At 43.3% G+C, this 13,611-nt stretch overlaps 1 protein-coding gene across 7 annotated transcripts in view; it reads right to left on the bottom strand.

Moving 5' to 3' along the window:
* NTRK3 (neurotrophic receptor tyrosine kinase 3) overlaps positions 1–13,611 on the bottom strand; it is a 394,945-nt gene that overhangs the window by 104,443 nt on the left and 276,891 nt on the right. The window contains exons 13-14 of one of the 7 annotated variants that reach the window (XM_017882068.1): positions 4,993–5,127; positions 2,765–3,171 (exon numbers count right to left, since the gene is read on the bottom strand). The exons of 5 other annotated variants lie outside the window; for them this stretch is intronic. In XM_017882068.1, the coding sequence (XP_017737557.1) occupies positions 3,053–3,171; positions 4,993–5,127 (254 nt within the window). In that variant the 3' untranslated portion in view covers positions 2,765–3,052. Of the gene's footprint in view, positions 1–1,074; positions 3,172–4,992; positions 5,128–13,611 lie in introns of those variants that run through there. One more of the 7 variants, XM_017882069.1, reaches the window with a different exon arrangement.

Genomic DNA, 13,611 nt, shown 5'->3' with positions numbered 1-13,611 from the left:
AAACCAAACTAGACTTAAATAGAAGATAAAGTAAGTGAGGATACATAGAAAAGCACCAACCTAGCCTGATCAACTTCCTGCCAGACTGGAACATGAGCCCTTCTACATTACTTTACTTGTCTTGTCTCTACTTCCACAATGACTGAGCTCCAACAAGGATTACTGGGGCCCAGTGAAACATTCGGATTCACCCAGGAGCCCTTTCCCAGCCCGCATTCCCCACTCTTGCTCCATCTGTCCTGCATACAGAGCCTCACAGTGTCCTTTCCTCCTGAAAGGAAGAGGGCAAGTTACAGGGAGCATTTTAATTCTTCTAGCTGTGTCAGTGCCAGGGTCCAAGGGTGCACAGATATGCCAGTTCATCTAAGCATTTTACTCTTTGACTTCTCCCTCCTGGCAGCCCACATGAAACTTGCCATGAGAGTGTGGCTCACCTGAGTGTGTGTGTGGGTGTCTGTGCATGAAAGGGAGCGTGTTTCTGAGTGACAAGTGTGTTGACCTGTACACCCAAAGCCCCATCTTTCCTTGGGCAAGGTCACTTTCCCAACATCCACAGGGAACATGCAAAACCACTCCATCTCAGGGACCACCCCACTGGCTTTGCTGGTGACCCAAAGATAAAGGATCCCCAACCCCACTCCCAGATTCCTTTACACATCAGCTCTCAAGAGAAGATTTCTGTGAGCCTTGGCTGCTCAGACAACAGAACATTCCCCAGCTACCAAAGGAGTGAGGGTCTCAGTGGCCCGAGTAGTGTCTGTAGAAGTCAGGTTTCAATCTTGCTTTCACCTCTCACACTGTGTGACCCTGGGTGAACCATTCAACCTCTCTGAGCCTCTACTTCTTTCTCAATACGATGAAAAGCACTTTACTGTATGAGCCTAACCTATCTGGAAGACTCTCAATGAAAGCAACCAATGGAACAGATTGTGAACACCTTTGTAAACACAGAACTTAACTAAGAAGCTTATTTAAAAGAGTAACAGGAAAACAGGAAAAAATGCAGGTAACCTGGATTTTCTGTATTTTTGAATGTTTTTGCAAAATTTCCAAATAAGAGGTCTGATTCAGTCATTTCATTAGAAAATAAAGTGTTTATTAAGAAACTATACACTGAACACTCCTATAAGTCTCTGTGGAAACACAACGCCCCATTGTCATAGCACAAGGTGAGGAAAATGGCAGAATAAAAGATGCTGTGATGGATGGAGCCTGGGAGGCTGGAAATGAGGTAATGATTTACAATAATTAAAAAACATCATCCTCAAGCTTACTCCTTAAAGCCACACTTAGGAGGAGGCCCTGGACCCAAAGCATCAGCAGGGCATAATGGGGAACAGCCTGACATGGAGCAATGGGGAGCAGGATGAGGAGAGCTGGAGGGGGCGAGATAAACACACACCTGGAGTCCTGGAGAGAATCTGAACTCCCAGGTGATACTCTGGAGGCTGCCCCAGATACTGGGCAAGAACTTGGAAAGCCTCATGTTTTTAAACCCCATGGAGGCATTTGCAGAATCAGGCTGGGATCCTGACACAAAGAACCACTATCCACAGGACCCAAGAAGTAAAACCCTTAAGTGGGAATCCAAACTCCCAGTTAAATTTGCCAAAGGCATAGACTCTATTCTCTACTAGTGTGCAACACCACCCCAAAACAATGGTGGGCTAAAACAACCACCTTTTTCCCCCAAAAGCCCCCCACAGGATGCTCCCAGTTTCATGCTCTCCACCATTAGGTGGGCAGCCTATGCTGACTTCACACAATGGAGGCCCCATGGACCAGGGGAGCTGGGAGCCAGACGTCTCCTCCACTAGTGAGTCAGCAAATACGGGAGAGTTTCAGGCCCTACAAATGTGCCTTTCCTACGGAAGAGGGGAAAGTCACCCCCTTCCCTCTCCTCAGTGGATCAAGTTGAAAATGGGGAAAGCAAGCCCCCTCTTTGGGAGAGGGTGGCCATGGAGTAAGGCATGAGTCAAAGCAAGCAAAGTAAACACACATATTGACCAGAGAACAGGAGGACACTTCCATTGGTGCCATGAGAGGGGCTGGAGGAGGCCAAGTTTTACTTCTCTTCCCCTTCAGTTCATCTTGACCTTGAAATGCTGATTCCATTGGGTTCCAAAAGTTCTGAGTCAAGAATAAGTGGAAGTAGGGGAAGAGAGCCAATCCCGGGATCATGGGCTGGCAGGAAGGGCCTCGGTCCCTGATTCCCTTGGTCCCTTGTGGTCCTAGTAGGATGGCCAGTTCATGGGTAAAACCTCCTGCAGCCAAAGCTTGTCGGAACTGCAGATCTAAGGGCCCAGGAAGAGCCTGGAGAAACTCTCCTCTGCAAGGAGTTTTCTAATATCGCACTCACTGTGAGCCGTTCCAGAGAGAAGAGGAAGTAGGGGGCAAGTGTGTCCCAAAAAAAAGGATGATTTTCCACCGAAAATAAAATAAAACGTAAAGTGATTGGTTTCCATTCTTTCCTCTGAGACCTAACTTGGTGCCAATACTTGAGCCTGGCTCCCCCTCCTCTTACCGCGCCATCTCCACCTCTGCTTAGGTGCTCTCTGTGACTCTTCCCCACTGGAGGTTGCAGGGCGACGAGGTCACTAAGAGGACAGCATGGTATCCTGGGAGAGCCAGGGAGACCCCACGCTTCCAGGCAGGGAAAGTGAGGCTGGAGCACGGCTGGACTTCATCAGGCTTTCTTGTGATGGTTAGGTTGTTTGTGTAAAGCAAGAGAATGGCTAGTGTATTTAAAAGATGCTCCTGGTGCACAGGTTTTTAATTCTCTTTATTGGCTCTAAAGATGGTGGCAGGAGCTGCCTCGTAGGCCAGAAAAAAAGGAGCACAGTGATGACTGGACGGAAGGGGCAACCCTGCCAGTGGTGGATGGGGGAAAACACCCATCTGGTGGTGTTAAAGGGTGCCAGGGCACTGGTGGCTCATGCAGTTTCTACTTAGCATCCCTGGATCCAAAGAGAACAATGCCTAGAGCTTCCAACCTCTCAGAGGGCCCAGCCTACCAAGGTGACATCAAAATAAGGAGGCTTAAAAGGAGTTTCTAAAAGCCATGACGTCCTTTGCTGAAATAAACATTGACATCCTCAACATAGATGCCATGGTTAAGAGGCTTGGAATGTCCGGGAAGGCTTATTGGATTCAACATAATTTCTCTGAAACCTATAAAAAACAAAAGAAAAAAAAAAAAACAGAAAAAAGCAAAATAAAGTAAAAACCAAAATCCCCAAAGAAGATCAAAACTAGGAGGGGAAATAGAGAGGGAGCTTGAAAGGGGAAGTACTGTCAGCAAAAGGGAAGGATAGGAGGAGGGGATTAACTTAAAACCCAGCATGGTCAGAGAAACTGGAAACACTCCATTTTGCTGCAGCCTCCACTGAACCGAGGAAGGGAAGGGAGCAAAACCTTTGGGTGCTTGGCCTTGGATTGTCATGGAAGAGGAGGAGAGGTCTCATCTAAGTGGGTCTCGGTCTATAAGCATCTTTCTGAAAGGAGGAGCCCCTGATGATGAGCTGAGGGGTGTGTCGGAGAAGGGGTATGCACTGTAGGGTCACTAAGGGGCAATGGGATGGGAGGAGAAGGCTATGCTACCCCAGAACTGACGTTCTTTAGGGATACCAGAGGGGCATTTCTAATTTTAGGAGCTAAAATTACATAGACCACTTCTGACCACATCGGGAGGTGGGGGTGCTATACTCCCAAGCCTACAAGCTCTTTCTCATTGACCTTTCTGCCTCACACCACAGGTCTGTGGAAGGTTTAGAGAGTAACGGCTGATCTCTGACCCTTGCCATCTTTCCAAGTCTTACAGGGGAATAAAATACCCTGGAGGAGTAACATTGGTGGCCTCCAGGCCACGTGCTGTTTCAAGCAAGGAGGACTTCCATGACAGCTCATTTCCTTTCTGGTCATACAGCCATGGACTGAGTTAGGATGTCCTGAAAAGTGGGCGTTCCTAATAAAATTTCCAGAAAGATGTTGCTCAAACAACTACAGATTTAAAAAGTGTCTGTAAAGAGTGTGCATGTGCATTTTCATGTGCATGTGTGTGTTTGCATATGCACATACATGTATTTGTTTGCATGTGTGTGTTTGCATGTGTACACATGTGTGTTTTCATGTGGATGTGTTTGTGTGTGTTTGCATGTGTACACATGTGTGTTTGCATGTGTTTGCATGTGTGTGTTTGTATGTGTATGTGTGTGTTTCCATGTGTGTGTTTGCATGTGTATGCGTGTGTTTGCATGTGTTTGCATGTGTGTATGTGTGAATATATGTGTGTGTGCACGTGTGTGTGTTTGAATGTGTATCAGTGTGTGAATATGTGAACAGAGTAAGCCTATCTTTTTATGGAAGCTATGCTCAGGAATGTAGAGGTCATAAGGGGCCTCTGGACATTGGGAATATGATGGGAAAAACTTGAAACAAAATTTGATTGCATTGAGACTTTCCTCTCCTCCTGCCCAGGACATGCTATGGAAAAAACAGTACTGAGTCGTTTGGGGTGCTGAGACCCCTTCCTCTGAAGGAGGTGGGGTCAGATTTGTGAAGATAGAGGAAATCTTCCCTGCCTATGACATCATGTTTAGAGGGAGGCTCAGTTTCAAGGTGAGATGTTTCTGAGATAGCATCCCCGCCCTGACCCCTGATAAAGGTTCTCTTGGGTATGAAGGAAAAGGGAAGGAAGGCCATTGGTCTGGGCAGCCTCCTGAGAAAGTGTGTGACACCACTGTTTCTTTCCAGGCCATGGTCCTCTCTTGCTTCTCCCGTATCCCTTACATAGGCCCTATGAAGCTTCCTCCCCTGGAAGACACTCTTTTAACTTAAGGGATTTTTTTAGTACCAAATCCCATACTGGGCACTTAGTCATACCTCACTCCATGAAATATATGGAGGCTTGATGAGTCTTAAGGTCTTAAGAACCAAAATTGGTTAGGGGAGGGATTTTTACTGCATACAAAGACGTCAAAGGAGGTAACTCACCATGTGACCTTGGGTAAGACACTTCCCCACTCTGGACCTCAGGTTCCTCATATATATAGTGAGTTGATGGGACTAGATGATCTCTATTGTCCTTCAAGTTTAATATCCCATGATTGTCTATGTTTGAAAAGACCCCTGGCAGAAGAGGCAGACATGGGGGAATTAATGGTCAGTATTAAACCCCAAGTGCAAAAACATGGGAAAGTACTTTTCTTAAGTGCAAAATGCCAGAAACAGAAATCCAGGTGTTCTCAGCTCCTGTACCCACACTGCTGTGCCTGTAGGGGCAGCTGGTTTATTTTACACATAAACTCTAGATCCTAGGAATCTTACCCTGGCATTATAGAAATGGCACAAGTTAGAGTCAGAGAAGAAAGATTCACCATCACCATGAAGTCTGTCCTGCACTTTTCCTAACATACTTGCCCCCATTTTCCTTCTTGGACCAAAATGTCTCAAAATTGTGCCCATGATTGCCATTAAGAGTGTCATTCCTGGGCCTGGAAAGATGTTTCTTCTGACTTGGGAGATAATCCTGGACCCAAGACTCTCTTTCTGGCTCCTAATATCCCATCAAAAAATTCAGCTAATTTTCAAGAGGAAAGCAATGTGACAAGGGAGGGATGATGAGGAGATGAGAGGAGGTGGTGGTGTTTGGTTCCTTAAAATCTTCCTTGCCATCATTAGGGCATAAACCACTGGAACAACAAAAGCTGTTGGCTCACTGAAGACCTGAAGACTACAACTTCTATAAAGAGATATCATTGTAGCTTCTGAGGGTGAAATCTCCTTTGGAGACCATGCAGCATTTGTGGGCCCTGGAAAGATCCGTGTCGGATCCATTAAAGACCAAGGCCAAGCCTGCCTAAGTCTCTGCCAAGGTCCCCGAAGCTGCCTTTGTGAACATGAGCCCTTTCCCATATGAGCCTGGATCTGAAGTTTGTTTTCTCTGGAACTCTTTCCCAGGTGGAGTCTTTCCAAGATTCTAAAAGCTGAAGCCTGATAGCATAAGAGGCACTGCTCCAAAATCCTCCATTCCTCCTCCTCTGTCTCAGAACAACCCCTGAGCAGAAAGTAAAAGGCATTTACTGGGGGAAGGGCAGGGGAGCCCAGAACCATAGTGGACACTAGTAAAGGGGTAAATGGGTAAAGAAAAGGCTGAAGAGGGCAAATCAAAGGCATTTCCAAAGAAGGCCTTTCCCACCAGGGGCCCACAGACTCCGCTACATCTTACCTTTTCCTCTGGCTGTCAACAACTTTCCCCAAAACATTCAGCACAAAGGTACCTGTAGGCTCTCTGTAATTCAGAACATAGCTGGGTCTTCAGGGATCTTCTAACAATACTTTCCCTGAGAAGCAAGCCAGAAGCTCTGGGATCTTTTTGGGAAAAGGAGGGACATTGTAATCAGAACTTAGGGGAGAAGGGGCACTGAGCACCCCTACAATTGGAAGAGAGGTTTTGAAGGCAATCCTATTGAGTCAAGAGCTGGTTAAATCTCTAAAGGCAAGTCCTTTATATTGACTGCAGCAAGGAAAGGTCGGTTCCCATGATTTTGCCACATAAAAAGACATTCAAACCTGTTTTTCTGAGATTCCTGGAGATTCTAATTCTCTCTCCCCTGCTGGGGTTTCACCCCTGTGCTCTGGCCTTGGGATTCTGGAGCTACCAGCCCAGCACCTTCCAGGGAGAAGGTATTCCCTGCATCTTCTGCCTACACTCTTTCCACTTGACTGTGGATTCTCACAGACCTCTCCTTCTCCTTCTATCTCTACTTCTACCTTTTGATATCTGACATGAGACTATTACCCAACTTTTTTTTTTATTTTATGGTTTAGACAATAGTCCCAATACCAAATGGAGTTCTATAGAATCATTTTCAAACATTCCCTCTTCAAATGTATTCATTTATCATCTTCAAGTTGCTACGTCACAGTAACCCTTAGCACTGACATAGCACTGGTTGTGGAAAAAAGCATTTTGTACCCTAGCACGGGCTGAAATACACAGGAGTGCTGGCACTGGGGCCCTGGGTGGTAGACTGACAGGGAGCCAGAGGCAGAGGGCAATGCAATGGGAAGGGCATCCCACCCAAATCAGGGTGCCACACTTTCCACAACCTTCCCACCTTTCCCCCAAGAGGCAAGAAGAGGTGAGATGTTTTTCAACCCATTGCAGGTAGGCATGGAATGGAGCAGGGAGCCCCAAGCAATACCCAACTATGCCAATCCTACCATCAGACATATTGCTGATCGCCCTGGAATCCATAGATCTATATAAGGGAATGCCAGTGACAGGCATTGCCTACAGTTAGTTCTTTATCCCTCAACATCCCCAAAAGGTGAATAGTATTAACTCCACTTTACAAGGGAGAAAACTCTGCCTTTATAATATGGAAAAACAGCCCCAAGTTCACTTTGTGACAAAGTCTAAATTTGAATCCAGCTCTTCATACCTCCAAAGCCCTTGCAACTAACCACTTTGCAATATGGATCCCATTTGTGGAAAACCAATATCCAGGAAGGGGGTGAAATGGAGGCCAAGGTAGTGATGGTAAGGACATTCTCTGGGGGAAGCAAGGCTCTCAGTCTGGCCACTTCAACAAGAAAGGGCAGGGCTTTCTTTCCTTATTAACAGCTTCCTTAGTTAGGAAGGTAAGCAGCACCATACCCTGCCATTCCCTCCTCTGGCCAACACTGTTTTAATTCTACCCCTGGTGGCTTCACCCCCACCCTCACAATGACACTTCACATGCACTGGAACCTTCCAGATAAGGAACCCCAAACCCTGTCTGGTCACGGACTCCTTAATTTTGATGTTATTTCAGGGAGTGCAGCCTAGAGAGGATGAAAAATAACCACATGAATGTGAGGTAGTAATGAGTATGGAGAGATGGATAATTAAAATATAGTCATACCCTAACCAAGGGTTGTGGAATATCTGAGAATACCCTTGGTAAGCCAAGCATGGTACCCAGTGGAACTCTTTCCTGAGCACCCACCCCAGGCCACTGTGTAAACAAGCATGGGCAGAAAAGAGTGTGCTTTGGTGAAGAAAGGATTCCTCATAGACACATGTCTCTTGCTTCTTTTCCTGCCTGTATGCTGGCCCTTCTAAGGTCGTGGGAAGGTGATCATCAAGGCATTCTAATGGTGCCTGGGCTATAGTTATGACTGATTTGTTCTGTATCTTTTCCTTGGGTGTAGCTATCACTTTTTTGAGTATAAGTTCTTTCTTCTCGTGCCATTGGACTCAATAAAAGGGTGGTGGCACTGGCCCAGGTGGGTGAGCCCCAAATGCCTAGGCTTGCTGGGCACAAACTATGCTGCTTAAAACTTTCAGATTATTTCTTTTATTTTTCTGAGATTGCAAACCTAACCCACAGGCCATATATGGCCTTAGGATATGCCTTTTATTTTATTTTATTTTATTTTATTTTATTTTATTTTTTAACACAAATGGTATTTTTAAAAACTTGTTGCTTAGTTGCCAGCATTTAAAACTTGGGAGATCTCACATTTAAAATATCCCCATTTCTAGCTTCCCTTGAAAATCCAAGAGTTCTGGCACTCCTGGGCCAGAATTTCTGCACAGTGGTAACCCACTGCGGTAGCCACTCAATTTATATGAGGTGTCTGGGTGTGTGTTCTCCAGCTTGCCATATTCCTCACCAATTTCTATTATCCTCCACCCCTGCACTTATTTACAGTACCTGCATGGCTTGTCTTTGTATTTGAGATTTAAACTTTACAATAAACATTGTGTTTATTATACTAGGTTATAGGCCACGCATTAAGACCAGGAAATCCCATCTCTGCAAGCCTTGTTGATGCCCCTAAAATACCAAACTTATCCTCCCTCTGGTCATGGTTAACAATGATAAAGAAGTGGCTGGAAACCTACAACAGAGGGACAAACCTATCTCAGAAAGGGGAGACAGCTCAGAAACTGAACTGTATGAGTAAGGGAAGCAAGCGCATTCAGAAATCAGGTTCCCAACAAGACACCATGCTGAAGCATAATGCTGGAAAAAGCTACTGCTAAGAGAGAAGGTGGCACTCATGTCATCCACTGGCTGTGTCTTCCGCATTGCCTGACATGTGTAAGGCACACGACAAAAGGTTGTTAAACGCCAACAAGCAGGACTTTTCAATGTAGCTGTACATTTCATGGGGGAATAAGGGGGAATAATTGGACCCAAAGTGTTCCTACATCCCTATAATAACAAACACATATTGAAAGGTACTTGGAACTAAAATGTCCCTGTTGTATACCGTGTAGCCAAGAGTACTGAACTGAGACTCCCAACTTCAGTATGGGGTACCTCTTCCTATAAAGTCACCTCGATGCTGCTGGGAAAATGAGTGATGAGTCCTGGCCTGCTTGCCACGGTTGCCAAGTCTGGTTCCAGCTGTGTGCAGATGCTCGGAGGGAGGGGGCTGAGGCTGAATGTACCCCAACTACAATTTAGCTCATGGCGTCATGCCCACAGGAAGTCACAGGGGGAGGACATCCATGCCTGGGTGAGATAAAGGGGCATGGACCACTGAGATTATCAGACAAAAGCAAAAGACTCGTTCCTGAAGGGATCTTGAAGGCTCTCACAGGTTGTCCCTGATGAGTATTTCAAGACTCTAACTCAAAAAATGGGGGAAGGTGTGCTAGGGGGCCACCCACCAATTGGCATCACTAAGACTATTCCAATGACAAGCTGATCTCGGCTTAAAGGAGTAAAATGTTAGTCCCCAGAGAAAGTGAAAATCCTTCCACTTCATAACATGGGTGAAGTGACCCTCTTAGAATCAAAATACTTCATAAGCCATGGAGCAATATTAGTCATATGGAAAAAAAAATTCTTTACCATTCTCAGAATTCACTATATAAGGAACCATTTGTAATAGATGAGCATCTTCTTTGCTTGCTTAACTGAGAGTAGAGAAAATCTCGGGTATCAATAATCTATCTTAATTGCCTTCCTTGCACTTCAAAATATCTGTCTTTGTATCCAGTATATTTTTTTCTGAGTCTTTTGACTCTTTCCCAATGTTTGAAATATCTAAAATATCAGAAAAGTGTAGAAACTCTGCGCCTACCTCCAGCATTAACAATTTATAATATTTTGATATCTTCTTCTCAAATTTCTAAACAAATAATCCACTACTGCAATGGCTGAGAACCCATGTGAGTCCATATATAACCCTGTTTCTCCTCTTCCCCATCACCAGAAGTAACCACTGCTCTGAAAGAGCTGATTATCCTTTTCAGGAATCTTGAACTAATTTTGCTGCATATGCATATATCCATAACCAAATTACAGTTTTGTTCTGTGTAAGTTTAAGCTTTTAAAAAATGGATGTTTTCCAGATTTATCCATGTTGATACATGTAGCTCCCATTCATTAATTTTAGCTAACGAAGTCCATTGTGTGAATATGCTACAAATTATTTGCCTGTTCTGCCAACTGACACTTGTTTCTGTCTTTTCATTATTTCAAAAAAAGTTGCAGTCAATATTATTACACACATATCCATACACACATGTGGGAGAATTTCTCCAGAGTAGTAGTTGGCAAACTTATCCTATAAAGGACCAGATAGAAAATATCTTAGGCTTTGCGAACCATGCAGTCTCTGCTGCTACCACTAAACTCTGCCAGTATAGTCTGAAGGCAGCCACAGACAACACACAAACAAATGAGCGTGTTCCAGTAAAATTTCATTTGTAAAAATAGGCAAGAGCCAGATTTGGCCCTTGGCCAATAAGTGATAGTTTGCTGACCTCTACTCTAGAGCTTCCTTATTCAAAGTGCAGGCAAGTGGGAGCAGCATCAGCATCAGCATCAGCTGGGAGTTGGGTAAAAATGAAGATGCTCAGCCCCCGCTGAATCAACATCTGTGTTTTAATAAGCTCCTCAGGTGATTTCTATGCACAAAAACATTTGAGAAGCACATCTTTGGAGGATATCCCTATAATTTAGTGTAATTGAATCCTTAACATTATTCTATTGCTAAATGTTTACCCAAAGTAATACCAACTCATATTTCTATAATCACTAAAAGGATGAACTTCTTACCCCATCTTCCCATATCAGATATTTTTTCTAACAAACTGATGGGTGGTAGATATTATCTCCTTGTAGTTTTAAGATTCGTTTCCCTGATTACTACTGAGGTTGTACATCATCTCAATAAGGGTTTCCCCAGTTGAAGAACTGGGAACTGCCTATTTGTATCCTTTCCTCATTTTCTTGTGTGTGTCTTTCTCTCTCTCTCTATATATATATAGCTGTATATCTATATCTATATCTATATCTAGATATAGATATACAGCTATATATATAGATAGGTGTGTGTGTGTGTAGTTGTTACTCTTTTCTTTATTTGTGGGAGTTTGTTATTTATTCTGTATGCAAATTCTTTGTTACATATAAATGCAATGAAATTATGTCATCTCAAGCTACCGTTTGTCTTTTAACTTTGTATATGGTACTCATAGATTTTTTTTAAATTAATGTATTAAAATGTATTCACCTTTCCCTTTATGTTACTTAAATCTGTATGTTAAGAGATATTTTACTCCTTAATGTCAGGCTATTACCTTTTCCTTTAAAAGTACTATGTTTAGGGCCAGGCGTGGTGGCTCATGCCTGTAATCTCAGCACTTTGGGAGGCTGAGGTGGGCGGATCACGAGGTCAACAGATCAAGACCATCCTGGCCAAAATGTGAAACCATGTCTCTACTAAAAATATGAAAATTAGCTGGGCGTAGTGGCATGCACCTATAGTCTCAACTACTCAGGAGGCTGAGGCAGGAGAATCGCTTGAACCCAGGAGGTGGAGGTTGCAGTGAACCGAGATCACAACACTGCACTTCAGCCTGGGCCACAGAGTGAGAATCTGTCTCAAAATAATAATAATAATAATAAATAAAAAACAAAAGTACTACATTTAATAAATCTCCATTACAGAAGAATTATGAATAATTTATGAAGAGACTCCTCACTCAAGGAGGTAGAGCTTCACCTCCCCCCATCCCTTGAGTGTGCACTGTTACTGGCTTGCTTTCAAAGTATGTGGAACAAGGGAGAATGTAGTTCTGCAGTGGAGAAACCTGACAAACACCATCTCAGCCAGGCAATGAGGGTTAGCATCATCAGTGTTAAGTCATGTGATAAGCATGTACTCTTTATACGATGTGATGAGAATGGTCTTTCACCTCTGCAGTCTTCTTTCCCAAAATCCCAACTGACAGCCAAAATTGAGAGACATTCTGCATGAAACCTGACTGTCAAGGTAATCAAGGACAAGGAAAGTCTAAGAAATTGTCAGAGATCATAGAAGGCTAAGAAGACATGATAACCAAATGTAAAGTGGTGTTCCGGATGGGGTCCAGGAATGGAGAAAGGACACTTGGGGGAAACTGATGAAATCAGAGTATAGTATTGAACTTAATTAAGAATAACATACCTACACTCATTTCTTACTTGTGACAAATGTATCATGGTGATATAGAATGATTACAATGGGGAAACTGGATGTGAGATATAAGGGGATGCTCTGTACCACTGTTACAACTTTTCTGTATGTCTAAAGCTATTTTAAAATAAAAAGCTGATTTAAAATAAAAGGCTGTACTTTAAATTTTCATCCAGAATTTATAATTTATTTTTTGACTGGTATGAGGTAAAACATCTCTTTATTTTCCTTATGGGGTTTTATTTAATAGTTTCTCCCTCTCTTTTTTTTTTTTTTTTTTTTTTTTTGAGATGGAGTCTTACTCTGTCACCAGGCTGGAGTGCAATGGCGCTCCCAGGTACAAGTGATTCTCCTGTCCCAGCCTCCAGAGTGGCTGAGACTACAGGTATGTGCCACCAAGCCTGGCTAATTTTTGTATTTTTAGTAGAGACAGGGTTTCACCATGTTGGCCACAGTGGTCTCAATCTCTTGACCTCGTGATCTGCCTGCCTCGGCCTCCCAAAGTGCTGGGATTACAGCCGTGAGCCACCACGCCCAGCCACACCCGGCCTAGTTTCTCCCTTTCATACTGACTTGCAATGACATGCACCAAAAAAAGTACTCATATCCACACATCTGTCTCCTATCTATCTATCTATCTCTCTATCTATCTCTCTATCTACCTATTTATTTATCCACAAACACACACACTTAAGTTTTCTGAGTGTTAAAAACAATTACTATACTTTAGCCTATTTGCTTTCCCTGTCTTCATTACTGTAACTTTAAAATAGGCATTTTTGTCTACTAGGGCACATCTCTTCAATCTTTATCTCCTTTTTAAAAAACACCTTGGCTATCTTGGTGTTTCATTCCTCCACATAAATTATAGGATAACCATATCAGGCAAGAGCTTTGAAAAACTCTGCTGGAAGCTTTATAAAAATTGTACTTAATTTATAGATTTGGGAGAAAATCAGCATTGTTATTATATTGTTTCTTCTCATCCATAAATAAGTTATAAGCTCCATTAACTCAGTTCTTCTTTTATACTCTTCATAACGTTTTGTATGTTTCCATAGCCTCTTGCATATCCTTTGTTAGATTTATGCTTTTTTACTTCATATTTCTTGGTTTTATTTCATTTTTGCTACTGTAAATGTGATT

The sequence above is a fragment of the Rhinopithecus bieti genome, unplaced genomic scaffold (genome assembly GCF_001698545.2).
Source record: "Rhinopithecus bieti isolate Rb0 unplaced genomic scaffold, ASM169854v2 scaffold_12070, whole genome shotgun sequence".
Classification (NCBI taxonomy): Eukaryota; Metazoa; Chordata; class Mammalia; order Primates; family Cercopithecidae; genus Rhinopithecus; species Rhinopithecus bieti.
This window is presented reverse-complemented; position numbering and strand designations above follow the sequence as displayed.